At 41.8% G+C, this 18,716-nt stretch overlaps 2 protein-coding genes across 2 annotated transcripts; one reads left to right on the top strand and one right to left on the bottom strand.

Moving 5' to 3' along the window:
• Positions 1-271: 271 nt before the first annotated feature.
• On the top strand, positions 272-4,201 carry LOC311338523 (uncharacterized protein). The gene is made up of 4 exons (XM_084463810.1): positions 272-478; positions 1,284-1,408; positions 2,529-2,744; positions 3,547-4,201. The coding sequence occupies exons 1-4, from the start codon at positions 367-369 to the stop codon at positions 3,559-3,561; spliced, it is 468 nt and encodes a 155-aa protein (XP_084319936.1). The 5' UTR covers positions 272-366; the 3' UTR covers positions 3,562-4,201.
• A 3,904-nt stretch (positions 4,202-8,105) lies between these two features.
• On the bottom strand, positions 8,106-14,945 carry LOC311338408 (adenosine receptor A1-like). Its single transcript, XM_084463681.1, has 3 exons — positions 14,096-14,945; positions 12,741-13,032; positions 8,106-9,313 (listed from the first exon to the last, which is right to left on the bottom strand). Exons 1-3 carry the CDS (start codon positions 14,434-14,436, stop codon positions 8,918-8,920), a joined length of 1,029 nt encoding a protein of 342 aa, XP_084319807.1. The 5' UTR covers positions 14,437-14,945; the 3' UTR covers positions 8,106-8,917.
• Positions 14,946-18,716: the final 3,771 nt, after the last annotated feature.

Below are 18,716 nucleotides of genomic sequence, written 5' to 3'. Positions count from 1 at the left end.
CTACTTCATTTTTCATTGCTGAAATGTCTCTCTTTTGATTGGGGTGGGGCAATAAGAATCCACATCAGTGGTCAAACACTGCCATCTTCTGGGAAAAACTGTTATAACACATAATCTACTGAAGACCGCGTTCACGCATGTAGCATTAGATCGTTCAAAGTGTCCTTCCTTTCTGTACCGATAGGTGGCGGTGGTGTTCTGCTCCAAAACGTGTTATAAACCACTGTCTGATGTACTATGACGTACATATGTACAACGACGTACAGGAGATATGGGCGCTATTGGCTAGGTGACGTATGCAGAAGAAAAGCTATTTCCGGACAGTGTCTGACTGTACAGTAGACATCTAGACGTTAGTGGTTCAATATGCCTCAAATAAAGTCAATGGAATTAATCAAGCAGCAGACGCATGATATCGTCCAGTGCTTCTTTCAGGAGGACGAGCAGGGGTGTATTGAGGTGGATGGAGTCGGCGATGGTATGATTCAACTTTATACACAACTGGACCGTGCGATTACCATAATTTACTATTGGGTTTGTGTTTTGAATTAGGCCAACCAAATGTGCGGCTCCTCTTGCATCATCTACATTAATGATGGCTCAACCCTCTCAGTGAAGTTCAAACGTAATAAGTAAATATTTAATCGGAGACGGAAAATAACACAGACGTCGGTGACCGTCTATGATCGTTTAATTTGAATATGATTTACTATACCCTACCCTAAAAGGTTTTCATTGTTGTAAATTGCCACTCGTATTAGTTAACCCTTTTAGACGATTTCCAATGGAGTTAGATGGTCTCTCTCCTTCGAAAAGCATCTAATCGATAGTATAAATATAGTCTAAATAGTGTACAAGATGAGGAGGACTGACAAACAGCAGCACACTATTTGTTGGTATTCAATACCAAATAGTGTCCATTCTATATCGAGCATCAAAGTTGTATTTCTATATAAATGATTACAATGGAATTTTATCTTACTCCAAAAGTACTGCAATCACTGACTGAAATTACGCCACAAATCTCAAAGTGACACATTTCGGGAGGGGGCAGGGCTGCATAGTGCCATCAAATATTATATCTAGTGCTCCAATCTAGTTTGTGTTTAGTCTTGGTTTTATATTTTATTTTATATTATATATATATATATATAATTTTTTTTGTAATAGACCTATGCACACTAGGCATGTTCATGCCACTGTGTGGCTTTCCAACAACTATGTTGGTTATGAGTTATTAATTTGAGTCATGTTATGTTAGACAAACCAACACTGTGTTCCAGGTGACAGGTTTGACCCTGTTCCGATCGCTAATAAACTGAGGGAGGTGGCAGACCAACTGCAGAAGCAGTGGGAGCAGGAGCCGCCCGCAGCGCTGCTCCAGTTCAACGACGCAGACCAAGACAAGGTACAATGGGAAATTACTGTTCAGAAAGCTGCCGTACATTTGGCAATCTTTGGTAATTGTTACATCCATAGAAATAAGCTTGTTCTAGTAGTGTATCTGTTGTACTGTGTGTGTCATTTTTTTCCACAGCAAGCTTGTATTCAGCCTGTAAATTCGGGGAATACGTGTTTGCGTTTGTGCGTTATTACTTTGGGAAACAATCGTTCATACTTTATGACAGCTCAGATGAAAACCACGTATTAATTTTCTCGTGGCTGATACATCTCGGGGTAGGTTTAGTCAACGTCTCACAGTCCATTCAACTCACTTTTAGCTGTCATGGATGGCTCTTAAATATTACCCACAGCACCTTTTTTAAGCAAAAGAAAAGATAGACATTACCCCTTATGTTGCTTATACTTATAACAGAACCGTAATTTCATATTTTGTAGCTGGTATCGCTGATACCAATAGCACCCTAACACTGAGGTTCACTATAGCACCCTAACACTGAGGTTCACTATAGCACCCTAACACTGAGGTTCACTATAGCACCCTAACACTGAGGTTCACTATAGCACCCTAACACTGAGGTTCACTATAGCACCCTAACACTGAGGTTCACTATAGCACCCTAACACTGAGGTTCACTATAGCACCCTAACGCTGAGGTTCACTATAGCACCCTAACACTGAGGTTCACTATAGCACCCTAACACTGAGGTTCACTATAGCACCCTAACACTGAGGTTCACTATAGCACCCTAACACTGAGGTTCACTATAGCACCCTAACACTGAGGTTCACTATAGCACCCTAACACTGAGGTTCACTATAGCACCCTAACACTGAGGTTCACTATAGCACCCTAACACTGAGGTTCACTATAGCACCCTAACGCTGAGGTTCACTATAGCACCCTAACACTGAGGTTCACTATAGCACCCTAACACTGAGGTTCACTATAGCACCCTAACACTGAGGTTCACTATAGCACCCTAACGCTGAGGTTCACTATAGCACCCTAACACTGAGGTTCACTATAGCACCCTAACGCTGAGGTTCACTATAGCACCCTAACACTGAGGTTCACTATAGCACCCTAACACTGAGGTTCACTACTCGGTTCATCTGTCCCCAGGACATCAGCGCTGCCTTCAGCCATGCTGTGGACAGTGTTTGCCAGAACCCGGTGATTGGTCAGGGGCTCCCGGAGATGCAGCTGATCACAGCGGCGGTGGCCTTGTGTCTCTATCTGAAGAGACGCGCCCCGCAGTGCGTCTCCAACATCCAGCAGGCAACCACCAGCTTCCTGGACACACGGGTGGCCTCCTTTGTTGCTCAACAGGGCGGCTGGGTGAGTGTGGGCGCCTGTTGTAGTGGCTGATGCACTCATTGGGTTAAAATACGTCACTATACTTGTTAATGACATGTATCGAAAGAAAACTGCACTACAAGGCGCTTTGGACTTGTGGACTTTGGATTTGCGTCTGGCTAAGCTACTTTTAACAAATCAACTATTAAGCCCATTGTAGGGAGGTTTGCTGAAGTTATATATTGGATTCAAATCTTTGTGCTGGAATGCCTCCTTTGACCTACTAACTGTGCCCCTTGTCCCTTATTTCTTGGAAAATGAAAGTGAAACTTTCTGTTGAACTCATTGTAGTCATTACAGTGTTGTGTAACACCACATCTAAATATAGTTGATGAACTTGTATTGCTGGTAACCTGAAGAAGGATTGGATCAGAATCGTGGTTCACAATTAATACAACTAATGTAGACTCTTATCATTGCATTTTTATCTTTTCAAATGTGAACAAAGTCCATTTGGAACGACGGTGGATATGTTTTTAGAGTTAGATCAGGGGTTGTCAACCTATTTTATTTATTTTTTTAATAGAAAAACAACTAGAAAAGTTTTTGATTTAATGTCCATCCTATCATGGCCAAATATTGCCCTTTCAGCACAAAACATTTGACTCAAAACTGAAAAAATTCCCTGCAATCAATACAAAATACGATATATATATATATATATATATATATTTTAAGCATTTTAATCAAATTTTAAATGCCATTCCACAAACATTTGAGAAACCTGAGATGAGAGAATGATCTTAATTGTTCATCTAGTGTCTTGTCTTTCTCTTGCCTTCAGGGTGCCGTGTTGTGACCAACAGCACATGACACACACTCTGACCTGAGCCAAGACTATTCTGGAAGGTATTTTACAACCCATATGGCGCCAGAGACATCGCAACCACCAGCAAAAAAAAGACTGATCCTGATCCATACTAATTTTAATTATAATATTATTATTCCACTTTTTTATGAATGTTAGAATTCTCTTAGAATAGTCTTAGAATTTCTCTAAAATGTACACCATGTAACGAAGAAGTCAGTCTATGGGGCTTTAGTAAGTAGTTGACATAGGTTTACAAAGGCACATTGGCATTAGATTATAATGAAGGAGAATCATGAACACATGATTTAGCTTATGTAGTCGGTATATTCATGTCAGATCACAGAGAAATACCAAGCTTATAAGGAAAATACTTGAAACCAGCCTCTTCCAGGAGACGGCGACCATTATGTTATTCCATAAGTGCAAGGTTTTATATGTCTAGTGTGTCTACATCACACATGTACCCATCACAGGGGAGAATCTACATATGTGGCTTTTATCTGTGCACTGAAGTGAAAGGAACAAAGTGAGTAGAAAATGCATTGCAAACTACCGTCCTGGTTGGTGAATGTTTGTAAATCACTACTGTGCCTCTATGTCACATAATAAAAATGAAGTGTCTTATGTCCATCTTTGTACATTTCTGGCTACAAGGCCCAACATTGCACCTACAGATTGTGTTTACAGTCACAGCCTCTAGAGGGCAGCACAATATTAGTAATAAGTAGTCGATGACAGTTAATGTTAATCCAAGTAAAGTAACAAGTGCATTTCAATACGGTAACATACACATTTAGTTCCAATAGCACTGTTGATCAAAAAATATACATAAATCACAAAATTGAGGGAAGTTGGGTTTATTCGAGGAAAGAAACTTGATCTCTCTGGATTTCAAACTGCTTGCTTGCATCGTGATCCTGTGCTCACACCAACAGTCAATTTACTGGGAGAATTCTTAACCTTCTAAAGGAGGACATCATAGGATCCCAAATAATATTTAATTTTTTGGTTTATCCACTAATGGAGCATTAGATATTTTCCAACATGAGGGAAAGCATGAAGTCACTAAACCAGACCGATGTTTAGGCTGGTTTAGTAGCTTTTCACGATTACCAAAATCATTTGCATATTTGTTGCTATCAGTTAGAGATATTGCATAACTCGGTACCACAAAGATTGCTATCTTGACTTAAGGAGGCCCTAAACACAGTGGCCCAAAACATTGCAAGGCCAAGTGAGCTGGATCTGCCTTTGCAGTGTGTCAAATTTTCATCAGGACTCAATATACTTAAAATAGTCTGGTTTACAGAAATGAATACGGTGTAGACCAGTGGCGATTTGACTACAAAAATGAATCAATGAGTCAATATATACTCAGAGCTGCCAACTCATGGTTTCACCGTGTGACACACTCTTTTGCCTATTTACACACACACACACACACACACACACACACACACACACACACACACACACACACACACACACACACACACACACACACACACACACACACACACACACACACATCCAATTTCTCACGGCAAAAAAAAATCAGATATGCCTGTTGTGTTGTTGACTAAAAATGTGTTACAACACGTCCATCTCGAAGACGAGTTTGTTCGCTTATCGCAGGTCGACTGAGTCGATTTCCTTCTCATACACTCCCGTAGCGTGGATTGGCCATGACTTTGATTCAGGGAGCCTGAGGCCTGAACTTCAAGTCCTGTAAAAGCTGTGTGATTTCTTGGTGTTCCTTAAAGACACGGAGTTGGACAGTGCAATGCCTCAGCTTTACAAACTGTGCTCATTATTGGCAACAATTGGAGCTACATCTGCAGGTGTAGAAAGGAGCGTCTCCTTTTAAAGAGGCTCAAGTCCTACACCTAACACAATGGACCAAGGCCGTTTAAGCAGCCTAGCTCTGCTGGCCATTGAGAGGACACTGGAACGAAGACAGCTAGTTGGTATGATAGAGCATTTCTTTGAAAAGGAACAGAGAACATAATTGACATATACATAAATTGACAATTTATATGATGTAGGCCGAAAATGAACCCTAGTTTATTTAGATCTAGAAATAGCTACATCAGTTTGATGGGGTACCTAAAACACATTAGTAAGAGCAGTAAAATCTGCAAAGGTTTATCCATATATCTAAGTCAACATACTTTTGAAGACCCATATTTTTCCTTTGTGAATATGGTTTACATATTAGGCCTTGGATAGAAAAATCTGTTGGATTGAAGTTCTGTTTTAAGACTATATTGAGACCACATTTTTTAATAAAGAGGATACAAAGTGCAGGTTGAGGTTGACAATATTGATATGGAAGGTCATCATTTCAAAATAATTTTGCAAGCTGGAATTCCAGTGACCTACGATGTATATAACATTTAGATAGGTTTGTTTATCCTAAGGGATTACCTGTTATTCTCTGTGTTGCACAACACTACATCTGCATCAGAAGATGTAATAAAGTGTACACAGTCAAGCAGCCAAATCTCTGGGTTCTCGTCCGCAAAGGGCATAGTGTGTTCTGAGCTCCAGAATGAAGTTTTCCATTCTGTATTTAAGGACGTCCATGTTTACAATGGCACCAGGCTAGCCTCTTTGCTCCAGTATTCAGAGGTTCAAGGTTCAATGCCCAGTGGCCTATTTAAATGGGCCTTGTTGTCTTGCTGAATGTCATGCGACTCAGTCTTGCGTATCAGGGTAGTATAAGGGTAAAATAAGTCTGATATTAAATATTGCAGTTGGATTGTCTTTCTTTGATTGCCCAACGTTCATCAAATACTATAGGACTTGTTAGACAGCCGCCCTCACTCACCTGTACATCAGGAAGCTGTCTGCATGCAGGTTGGTCACCTCAATTACACATGTGGTGTTGAGCAACAATACTACATGGCAAAGCAGCATTTATTGTGGTCATTTTTACACAACAAATATGTTTCACCCTGACTTAAGGAACGTTTTGGTAACACCTAGTTTTGCAATCATCTCTTTGCGCACACCCAAACATGCACTCACAAAACCATTCACACATATGAAAGCACACATATGCAGATTAGATAGTAAATAGGCCTGATATGCTCCGATGTAAAGTTACGCTATTTTACTTGTAGCGCCAGGTAGTCTAAGTTGAGCAGTATTTTTGACTTTGCACATCACTGAGCACAGCACATCACATAGATGCACAGCTTGAGACACAACAATAATGTCTTAAAACCAGAGGAGATACTAAAAGACGGTTCTCTTCTCCAATGTTTAAGTGTGTGCGTGCATATGGGTACGTCAATTATTCTATGAAGAAACAGTGTGAGGGTCACCCCACGTATCTGGGATATGGCCAACCTGATTCAGAGAGTGTGGGCAAAAATGAGGGCAATTGTCTCAGGGCAAAAAAAAGTGAAGCTTTATTTTCTTCCAAAACATTCACAAAAAAATAAAGCAAAGTTCCAAAAGAAAAGAAAATGACTGCATAAATCAGCAAGCATAAGCTAGATAGCCTAACAAAGCTTACCCAAAACATACCGCTCTCGCACTGGCCTCCCATCAAGCCAGCACCACCTTCAGCCTCCAAACACCAAATGAGGCAGCCCTTAAATAGGGAAATGCATTGGACCAATCAAGGCTGTATGGGCCATACCACTATTTGGGGGAACATTCTGTAGCTAAAGCTACCAATTCTACATAACTGACCAGAAAGTACATTGTGTGAATACAAAATAAACATGACACTAAATAAACAATCACCAAATATATACATACCCACACCTTGTGCACAACCTATAGATATTTACAAAACAGCTGTTTATATCAACACCCCCTGGGCTATTCCCTGATGGCATGATCCTGAGATTTCATTACCACACTGCCCCCTACCGTGGCGGAAGTCCAATTTCACACCATCCCAATTATAATATATATACACAATATAATTGTAATAATAATAATAATAGTAATAATAATAATAATAGTTTATCTTATGCGAGACTGTGAGAAGGGGGAGGGTTTCACCTTCTCACACATAGACACAGATTCCTGCATGCTAGTCCTGAGCTAATGATCTAATAAATAATATCAATAATGTACAATCAATTTACACCAGCTTTTGTGAACAGTATCCAATCAAACTGTTATAGAACGATTAAACATGGCTCTCTGATTACTATACATTCTAAAAAGCAGAATTATGAAATAGTTAAATACATCAACAATAACTGACAAACAATATTCACAATCGGAGACATACAACATTCACATAAATTTTTTCTTAGCAGATCACACACATCTGTTGTACTGAGACCAGGCGATTATCACTGTGTTATAGCCTTAATTAGCTCACAACTTACACCAAATCCGCGAGTTTGCCCAAGATCTTAGAAAAATACACCATTAAAGTTTATATTACGAATTGAATTATTATTTTTGCTATTATTAATGTTATTATTATTTTTAATAATATAATTATTTCAAGCAGAGAATCTTACCAAGTATCCAAGGGTTCTGAATAATTATTACAGCAAAAATGTTCTTCATCTGTTTAGTTTTTATTCATCTAAATGTGTGGTATTCAGACTATATAATAATTTTATGTATTATTTTTATTATATAATATCTCAAGTCATTCATGTCTGCTCCAATCTAACATTTCTATTAACTTCCATATTATGTAAATAGCCTTCATATCCTTTCCATTTTGCTCATGTCTTACTGGCTTCTACCTATATCTGGAGTATTCAAAGGTAGCAAGGTAACAATATCTTCACGATATGTTTCCTCTCCTTTTAAACTATGAATTCTGTCCTTGCCTCAGAACTAGTATTAATGACTATAAAAGGTATACTAAAGCATTATAGCACAGCAAACTGAATTGTTCACTCTTAATGAAAGCAAGTTCATTCGGAAAAGGTGTACATCAGAAAGATATTGAGGGCATGTAAATACCATGATATACTGCTAGCACACTGTAAGAGATTCCTGTTGGGAGACTGTGTGAAGCCCCTTGCCGCATATGACATAATTTCTCATTTAAGACATCAAAAAAAATCATGTGTCATGTGTCTATGATTATGTTCGCTAACTCAGGATCTCCATTTGGCCTCCATATTTGTAGTCCTTCCTTCCATGGACGGAAAAACCGAAGTCTCTTTTATTAGAGTCTGCGTCTGTCTCCGTGATGGACCCAGTGAATGCTCTGCTGAAATCGCCCTGTCACATAACAAGGCCATGTTTGAACCCCAGAATTCACACAATTCTGAGTTGAATGCGTGATGAATCCTGGCTGACGTGGAGAGCGGGCCCCGAGGCCCCGACTCAGTTCAAACCGTCAAATCCCGGATCAAGAATCACGGCCGTTCTCGGCGTTCTGCCTCTGCCTCAGCCTCCCGGCGCGGTCCCAGCCTCTCTGATTGTTTTTCTGAGGCAGCCGTCCCACCGGATCCCTGCACAGGATGTACCGGTGCCAGATCTTCCGGAATGCCGTACGGAACTTGTTGATGTGGAACACGTAGACGACGGGGTTGACCGCAGAGTTGCCGTGGCTGAGCAGGATGGCGACGCGAATGCCGCTCTTGTGCCCGACGCACTTGGGGCAGAACAGCGTGATGCAGTTGAGGATGTGCAGCGGGAGCCAGCTGACAGTGAAGAGGAACAGCACCAGTGCCAGGGACTTGGCCAGCTTGAGCTCCTTGCCGTAGTATGGGCGTTGCCTGGGGTCAGTGTGGCTGGCTGTTACCTGGAGACAGAGGGGAAAAAGGGGTGTTTGATCCAATCAAACAGTGATCCCAGGCCAGAACACACGCCTCTTGGGGTCAGTACTATGGCTCTAGTGACCAGGCTGAACGTGGACTTAAAGTGTGTTTTTATTTGAAGTACACAATCCTACCGGACTCCCATTCTGGTAGCCAGGCCAGCATCTCATTGCCCCCTCAAGAGCCAAAACCTTACTCATTAGCTTTCTTCGTTTGGTGCTTATGTTGCAGGCTTACAGAAACGCAGGTGGAGGCTGATGAACAAAGAAGCGATATGTTCCACTACAGTCTGCCAGCTTACTTCTCTCTCTGCTGTAAGCATCGACTCATTCAAAACTTCTTCTTCTCACGTAATAATAACACAACAACCACACAAACCTCCTTAGTAACTCAATAGCCTCGCCAGGTGGTGGAACTTCGGAATTACATCTTAAACTATTAAAGGTCACATGGCATACTATTTTATGGATGCTTTAATATAGGTGTTAGTGGGCCCCTAATACAGTAATTGAAGACGTTCAAGAAATTCAGCCTTGGTGCAGAGTTACAGCCACTACGAGCCAGTCCCACGATTAGCTCTCCACAAACGTGCCGTTTTTAGAGGCGGGTCAAGGTGGAGGGTGGGGGTGGGGGTGTGGCCCTGAGCAGCTTGCGGCCACGGTACCATGCGCTAGTGTTTACAGTGGAACACTGAACACTCCGGGTGCTCCGGCAGGAGTCCTGGAGCTCTATATCTAAATAATATCATATTATATTTAGATATCTATATAATATAATATATATTATCATGGTCAAAAGCTGTTTGTGCCTCTGGATGATATTATGAATCTCAAACGACTGCGTCGGGTTCTCAGACACCTCTGGTTCTTCCACTTCCACGTCAATATTAAGTACAGACTGAACCGCGAAATGGAGGAGAAAGGGATTGTTGCCTGCTGCGGGTTGTCTTCCGCTGGAGCCCCGCTGCCCACTACCGCGGCTCCAGCGGAAGACAACCCCGGGCAACGGGCAGCGTTCAGCGGGCAGCGGGGCTCCGGCGGACAATCCTGGGCAACAATCCTTTTCTCCTACATGTTGCAGTTTCCAATTCCTTCTCAACCATGGCCGAGATAACCCCCACTACGAGTCTCGTTGTGGAAATACCAGAGACGTCAGAGAACCCGACGCAGTCTAGTCTTTTCACCAAATGGGAACTTTATGCAAGCTTGCGTTATTGTGTTGCGTGTTATGCGCCATAACACGAACAGCAGAACGGTTATCCAAATAACAAAGAACACTTGTGTTACAGTGTGTGTATATTCACCTAGCTCATTGTCTCATTGGCGGGCCAAATTCTCTGGGCGGGCCAAGCAGAGAAAGGGAAGGTAACCTGGTCCCATATGGCGACATATGGGGCCAGATCCCAAATCCGCGCGTTTGAGCATTCATTTTTTCAAAGGCGGAGCAAGGCAGGCTAGGGGAACTCATATTAATGTTAGAAAACTCATAGTCAAGTCAAGTCATAAAGTGAAAATTTCATGCCATGGGACCTTTAACAGGCTCCAAACAGTAAGTTAGTGTATAAACACTGAATTTAACATACAAATGCATTTATAGAAAATATATTGTAAAAGAAAATAAATTGGGGGGGCTCTGAATTAAAGGGGAATTTCACCAGTGGAGACATGAACCTGTATTGAAAGTGGGTCATATATTTAGTCGAATAAAAACATAAATGTCTAATTTTGTGCCTTCTTGAGCGAGAAAAGGCAGACAGTAACTTTTTGGCGCTTGTAGATTGAAGACGACAACTCCCTCTTCAATTGAGGGAGTTGTTCTTCAGAGGTCTATCAGCGTTCACTCACTGCAGTCCAGAGTGAACTGCAGCAGGAGGAGAAAGTGAGCGTTTGCAGACTCCTGGAGCGCTATATCTAAATAATATATAATATATAATATTATATAATATATAGGTATCTATATAATATAATATCACAGCCAAAAGCTGTGTTCGCCTTCAGATGATATTATGAATTCAAGACTACGTCGGGTTCTCGGACGTCTCTGGTACTTCCACAACAAGTAAAGACTCGTGGTGGGGGTTATCTCGGCCAGAGTCCTGCTGTGACCGGCACGATTTGGATGTGCGGGTCGGGTCGGACGCCTGAACAGCGTGGGTCGGTCGCGGGTTTTGCGATTGCGAGCGAGACTTCTCCAGTGCTGGATATGTTATTCAGGAGTGGAGGAGTCAACTAAAACCGTCCACAGTGGATGATGTGCTTTTTTTGCACAGCAATCTAAAGCACAGCACCAACACCAGGTAGTGTAATTCCCCGGCGTTCCATCTAATGTGTCTAATTTTCCTTTGGTTGCAGGTCGGGCATCGATATCAATTTATAGCGGGTCTGGTCGGGTGCGGAATGTAATTCGCGGGTACAGGCGGGTGTGGGTTTGCAAAATAAGACCAGTGTATTGATTCTCGGCCATGGTGGAGAAGGAATTGGGGAAAGAAACTTTGCTTTGACTCTCTGAAGTCCAGATTGAACCACGACTTCAGATTGATGTGAAAGGACCAGAGACGTCGGAGAACCCGACGCAGTTTATTCATAATATCATCCAGGTGCACATAGCTTTTGGCCGTGATATTATTTATTACGGCCAAAAGCTGTGTGTGCTTCCGGATGGTATTATGAATAAACGACTGCGTCTCTGGTACCACATCATTGCTTCTTTAACGCTTGTGTGATCTACTGGTCACATGGTAACGTCAACATCCATACTGTAGCGCAAATTGTACACCAGTGTACTCTCTATACCGTTTATACCATACACCCCAGTCCCACCCACTGGAACTAGTGCTTGTAGTTTTTTAGAGCGCTCCCATTATACTTCCTGCTTTAAATTACGCAAAAATCTTCATTTTGCGTCATTTAAAGCAGGAAGTGTTAGAGGTAGAGACAGAGCTCTCCCGTCTCAGGGGATGAATGAGGGAATGAAATTAAAAAAATATATGAGGTAACTAATGATACAAAGCTTAATGCAAATGGGTGTCCCTTTAACCGTATAGATTGCCCTGAATAACTAAATGATCACAATTTTGACCATGTAAACAATAAACCAATAAAAGTATAGTCAATATCAATTGACCTCTCACACTTACAGCTACAGCCTTTATGCCATCAAGAATTCTTCTACGTGCTTTTTTTGTTATTGCACTAACTTCGTTTGTTGAATTTGATTGTAGTGTGTGAGCGTGTGCATGTGTTGGCTCTAAGCTCTAACATGCGTCAAAATTAATTGAATCAACTGAAAGGTACAAATAAACAAAACATACGCTAATATCACTCAAACGTTTGCTGCAATATGGAAAAGTAGCGTTCTATACTCAAAAGTATCAAAGTGCGCCGGGAGTGTGCTCTGTCAGCATTCACTTACCTCCCTGTTGAGATGCTTGCGGATCACGTAGAATATCTCCACGTAGATGAGAAACATCAGCACCAGGGGGGGAAGTACCCAGCCGAGGAAGTTGAAGTACACCATGTACTCCATGCTGATGACGTTCTCAAACCTACAGGTCACCTCGGCCTCAGGCCCACCGCCGATGGAGCGGTTGGCGTGTTGCAGCCTGTTCCAGCCCAGCATGGGCGTGAGGCCCACCATGAAGGACACCAGCCAACACACCACCACCGCCTTGCCCGCACGCCGGGGGGTCACCACCCACCTGTAGCTATAGCAACGTGAACGACAAGACAAAGGGAAAACGGCATGAAGACGCTGGGTACGTGTCTGTCAAGTGTCTACGATCTCCCCTTTTCTCATGACCATTTTGACGAGGCTTTTCATTCTTTCTTTCAGTCAGCCAGATCTCATCTGCACTTTAGGCGTTTCTTATGAGCTGCAATGACATCCCAGAGGCATGGAGGGGTGTTTCATTGCGTGTCAGTGTACTCTTCTATCTGACACTGGTGCAATGTGATCTGACCTGAAATGAAACTTTTATTCAATGACCTCACCTAGAGAATCCTTGGTAATATATAACAGATTCCATCACACTCATCCTTGTCGTAGATAGTCCCCCTGCCAGATGATTACCAACAAATTGTAAATGATATGGCCTTGCAATGAATAGGATCATCTCTGCATGATGGCCACATATTGTTCTGCTGTTTGTTCTGAGTTATGTTGTCCTCCGGGCCAGCCCACCCTTGCAAAAATATGTTTTTAATCGCAACGTGTTGGGTAAATGTAGTTTGAATGAAACAAATCTTCTGAACTATTTCCTGTCACGGTTGATGACTCATCTATTCATTTGCGCGTCATGAATTCTCGAGAAACACAAGTTACGCAATAGATGGCAGATGGTGATTTGATAACCTCAAACGTGTTTTGCCCTTCCCTTGTGCTGGCACTGACTGTTAAACCTAAAGGTGGAATAACAAGCCTTCTCCTTCTATTGTCCATGCTTGAGTTAAATAAAATTTTCACTGCATAATAAATAAATAAATAAATATATATATATATATATATATATATATATATATATATATATACACTGTATGCATGCATATATATGCATATATACTTGCAATATATAACATTTAGCATTGTTAGAATATTAAGAAAATTATAGTAGGCTATAAGGGTCTAGGCTGCCTGTCTGAAACAGTTCTTGACTGTTTATCACCCCCAGCTTATCAGTTGACTTGTAAATGGGGAGTTAGGGTATAGCCTACGACAACTAAGCGCAAGATAAAAATAAGAACATGAAAACATCGCTGCTCCACCCGTACCTCATGGGAATCTTGACCCTCAGGTAGCGGTCGATGGCGATGGCCAACAGCGCCAGGATGGAGCTCTGGGTCAGGACCAGCATGGTGCAGGTGCCCGCCAGGCAGTTGTAGAAGGTGGTCTGCAGCCCGATGCTGATGGTGATGGCGAGCGGGATGGCGAGCAATCCCACCGCGATGTCGGCCAGGGCCAGCGAGAAGATGAAGCAGAAGGTGGTGTCTCTGAGGGAGCGGTTGAGGAGCACAGCCCAGACCACCAGGACGTTCCCGAGGACCGAGGACACCGCGATCAACACCTCCATGGCGATGTAGGACGCGAACCAAGGATCCAAATCCACAGACATGTTCACAGATGTTGTTCAGCTCACTTCATGCTCTGAAGAATAGTCATGGAAATAAAGCGGGTTTAATGTTCTTCAGGCCAGCGGGTCTCCTTTAAGGGTCGAAGGAGCATTGTTTATGTTTATGTTTATTTTTTGTTTTATTAGAATACAATAATAAAGTACGTCCAATCGACGCACAACTCAGTCCATGGACTACGTGTCCGTTGCGTCGGAGAAAGTGATCGGCAGGATGGATTCCCCTGGCAAGACAAGTCGTAGAAAAAAGTCCCAACGGAGTTCAAAAGCAGATGGACGGATGATGGAAACTCCTGTGTCTGTCCTGCTTCACGTGTCCGATCTGAAAAGCGTCGACTGTCCGTCATTCACTGATCAACTGATGTAGTCCAAGTTTCGTCGTATTCTTTGGTATTTTACTCCGTAGATGCTCTGAGGTCAATGTCACCTCCTGTCCCTCGATATTATGGTCGCTGCTGTTGGAGAAGTATCGTCTATAGTCTGGAACCATCCGGCAGAAGCGTTACCATTCCCTTTGCCCCCTCTTGGACACGTGGAAGATCGCTGGGAGGAAACATTGGTAAAAAAAAAAAAAAAAAAAAACTTGGGTATCCTATAATAATGACATAATTTATAATACAAACATGTGTGTATTATGAGTGATAAGAAATTATAATCCTTTTAAATGTGTAACAAATGTTTATTATTGTTTTTCTTTATTTTTATATCAGGGGTAGCCTACAGCTTACCTCAATTAGATAAAGCGTCATTATATTTTAGTAGCCTACCCGGGATAAGCTCAGTCTTGTTCAGTTGGCGCTTCAGGCGGTGTGTCGACATCCACTGGGAGACGGACTGCGTCCTGCCACAGATCTCTGATGGAGCGTGGCAGCCTGTCTCGGCTATCTAGCTACCTCACGTTATTTTGTTCAAATGTTTTCTTAATCAGCCGTAGGCCTCTGCTAGCTAAGTGTTCAAAGGTTTTTTCTAAAACCACATAAAAAGTATACAAACATACACAAACTGCAATCCGCAATTTGATTGGTCGCTATCTCGGGATATTGGGCAATATCCCATGATTGAGATCTCAAACTCCGGATATTGTTTTCATCGCAAAATGTGAAAAAAATACAAGAAATTCAACAAAATGCTATCCCTAGAAACACAAAAAGAGCAACACAATATGGTCTTCGCATTTTTTAAGGTAAAATTTGCTTATTATTTATAAAACAGCAAGTAAAACAATGAAATTGTCACATTTTGTTGTCTTAAAGTCTTTCAATCCATGTTCTGTTTTAGAGTGGTTTCTCCAGCAAGATGAATTTAACAATACCATTGAAGACATGGAAAAAGACGAATTGAACAAGTGTTTGAGGAAATTTTAAATCAGCGAGGAAGCACGACAGCGGATATTACAGCAAGACGAGTTTGACCTCCATCCGTTTGGCCATTGACCGCTTTCTTCGTGATCGGCAGAACAAACCGTTTTCCTTCATCAGCGGCCCAGAGTTTATATCCACCGACTTCAAGACTTCAGTTCTATTTCCATAAATGTTGAATGATGTACTACAATACAACTCAGCTCGTTTGTTGTTGAGTCTAACGTAACGGTTGAGACGGTTGTTTCGTCACGCTAATAAAAACAAATAAACCGCTAATAAACACAAATAAATCCCGGCAAAAAGTGTTATCTTGTTTATTATTGGAGTGTTCACGTGTAGTACTAAAACAATTATTCCCCACTATTCACTTTGCCTTCAGCGAATAATTGTTAAACATACACACAAACAAATATACCAATATACGCACAGATAAGCATGCAATGGCAGTGCAATTACAATTTCTTCAGGTATTGTACGATTTCTAGTTTGGTTCATTGTTTAAACATTAAATTAAGCTAACCTTCAAAACCTGCATTTGCATTAATTATGTAGGACTACCCAGGCTCACAGTCACACACACATAAGCATGGTCTACTTTCACATCCTTTGGTTAGTGATCTTTGGATACTGCTTGCATACGTTTCCAGAAAGGGAAGTGAATTGCCCAAGGGGCATTTAACCACTTGTGTCACTCAGGACGACTGTTATGTTCAAACATTTCTAGGTTACGCTGTTTGTATGTATCAACAGATCAAAGACACAATAAGTTCCAAGGAACAAGAAATTGATAGTGGGATAAACACATATTTCCTGTTGTGCCCCTTGGACAATTCACTGAGGTTACCTTCAGAGACAATAGTGAGAAATCCTCTACGGGAATCACAAAAAAACAGAAAAGGGAGCTGAGCTTTCAGTAACATGATTTAGATTTAGAGGAAGTACCTAGCCTGACATTGCCAGACCAATGGTTTCCTAACTTATGAGCCATATCAACTCAATTTTCCAACCATGAAATATGAAATATCCCAAAAAACGGACTGAAAAAGTAATCCACATGCCGTTCCTCCCCCCCCCAACCCCCCCCTCTCATTTACACGTCTGCTGGCCAATCCTTCGGGCTCCATTGTATTGTGATCTGTGTGGTATCATCCAAGCGTGATCATTTAGGGGGTGAATGTGCTCTCCCTTCTAGCCTCTCCCGCTCTGGATAAATGGAGGGGATTGTTGAGGCACTTTAGTGCTGCAACGGTGCTCCCAGCGCAGGAGTGTTGCTAACCTATTAGCCGCCTGCGCTACAGTGTGGAATACGTGCCGCCCTGCGCCTCGCTACCCATCTGCTGCCAGGGGAGATGTTGGGAAAAACAGTCTGTCTAGTTACTTGACCAGATAAAATGAGACGGAGAGGTAATAAAGTCTGCCAGCACGAGGGCCTCGGATTTATTGAGTAAAGTAGCAAAGGTAATACTGATTCATAAAGCGTGAGAGATCGAATATTCTACGTCCCCTAACAGCGCTGAGGTCGTCCGGAGCTTCGCCTCCGTGGAGGTTCTGCTTCGGAAGAGCACCCCGTGATCCGGTGCATGTGAAACTTATAGTTCTTTCCTAGCCAGGTGTGTGTGCTAGACTTTGTGTGGGTTATAGAGGGTTCTCTTGTCCCTGAGCCTCCGGGTTGTGTTGTCTTTCTGTGTGATATGTGTGTCCTCGCCATCCAGCTGTGGCAGAGTGTTCTCCGCAGACTGATAGGGGGCTCGAGGGTCATCTTGACCCTCTTGAATGTGTGGTGTGTTGTGTTCGTTAAGTTTGGACCCAGAGTTGACTATATTCGTAATGTCGTAATGCCCATCAGAGACCAACGCTTTGCTCATTGTGCACAACCTGACAAACTAACTGGCAACGTACCTACTTAGTGTAGTTCAGTCCAGTGTTTAGACTAGTTTACTCAAGTTCAGTCGACTCCAGCTTAATCCAGTTCAGTCCAATCCAGTCCGATGTTGAGTATAGTTTAGACAAATTCAGTACAGTCAACTTTTGTCCATTTCAGTCCAATCCAATCTAGTCCAGTATGATAACTGTATGAAGATTTAAAAACCACAATAGTAAGTCTTGTTTCTTTATTGCACCTACATAGGCTTGTTGAAGTACCACATAGTCCAACATACATGTGGCCCTGTTTCCAGACAAACCTTTGGTTGATTAGTAAGCACTATTTTTTTTCTTGTTTTTTCTTGTCAATGTAAATGCATCAGAGTGAAGAATAAATATAAATAAGGAGTGGCATGAATAATAATTAATGTTTTTTCACAAGCAATCTAGAAAGGCTCCTGCTCTTGCTTCTAAGCATCTAGTGGTGCAGGATCTCTTGTGTTCTGACTTGTAGAACTGCTATTCTTTTTTACTAACCCTAACCCTGCCTTGGGACCACTATGATCTGTCCTTCTGGAATACCAAATTCCCTGTTTTGATCATCACCAGAATTATACAACAATTACCGACTTTAATGGACTGTTTTTAGTAAATACACACTAAATTAACTTGGTAAATTTAGTGTGTATTATTTGCCTTTTTCTCAGAAATCTTGTGGGAAGACTTCCCACATCCCTTTTTCAGAGACATGTTTTGTGTAAGTGTTTACATTCTGAGCAGACTTAAATAGCAGAAGTAGAGGAGGAAACCGAAGTCTGAAAGTAGGGTAACATCAGAGATAAGTTGTCCATGGACACAGTAAAGACACTGCATTATTTCTGTTTGTGTTTTAGACATCTGCACTGTAAAGTGGAAATAGTCAGTGTAGTTGTAGTGTCATGATAATTTGAATAGGACACAAGCTAAACAGCTTTAAGATCTCTTGATTCAATGATGTGATGTAGCTTGTTTAGCTGACTTGCTGGACTAAACAGATTAAAA

Source organism: Micromesistius poutassou (genome assembly GCF_964030765.1).
Source record: "Micromesistius poutassou genome assembly, chromosome: 2".
Classification (NCBI taxonomy): domain Eukaryota; kingdom Metazoa; phylum Chordata; class Actinopteri; order Gadiformes; family Gadidae; genus Micromesistius; species Micromesistius poutassou.
Note: the sequence above shows the minus strand (reverse complement) of the source record. Positions and strands in the feature narration are given on the sequence as shown.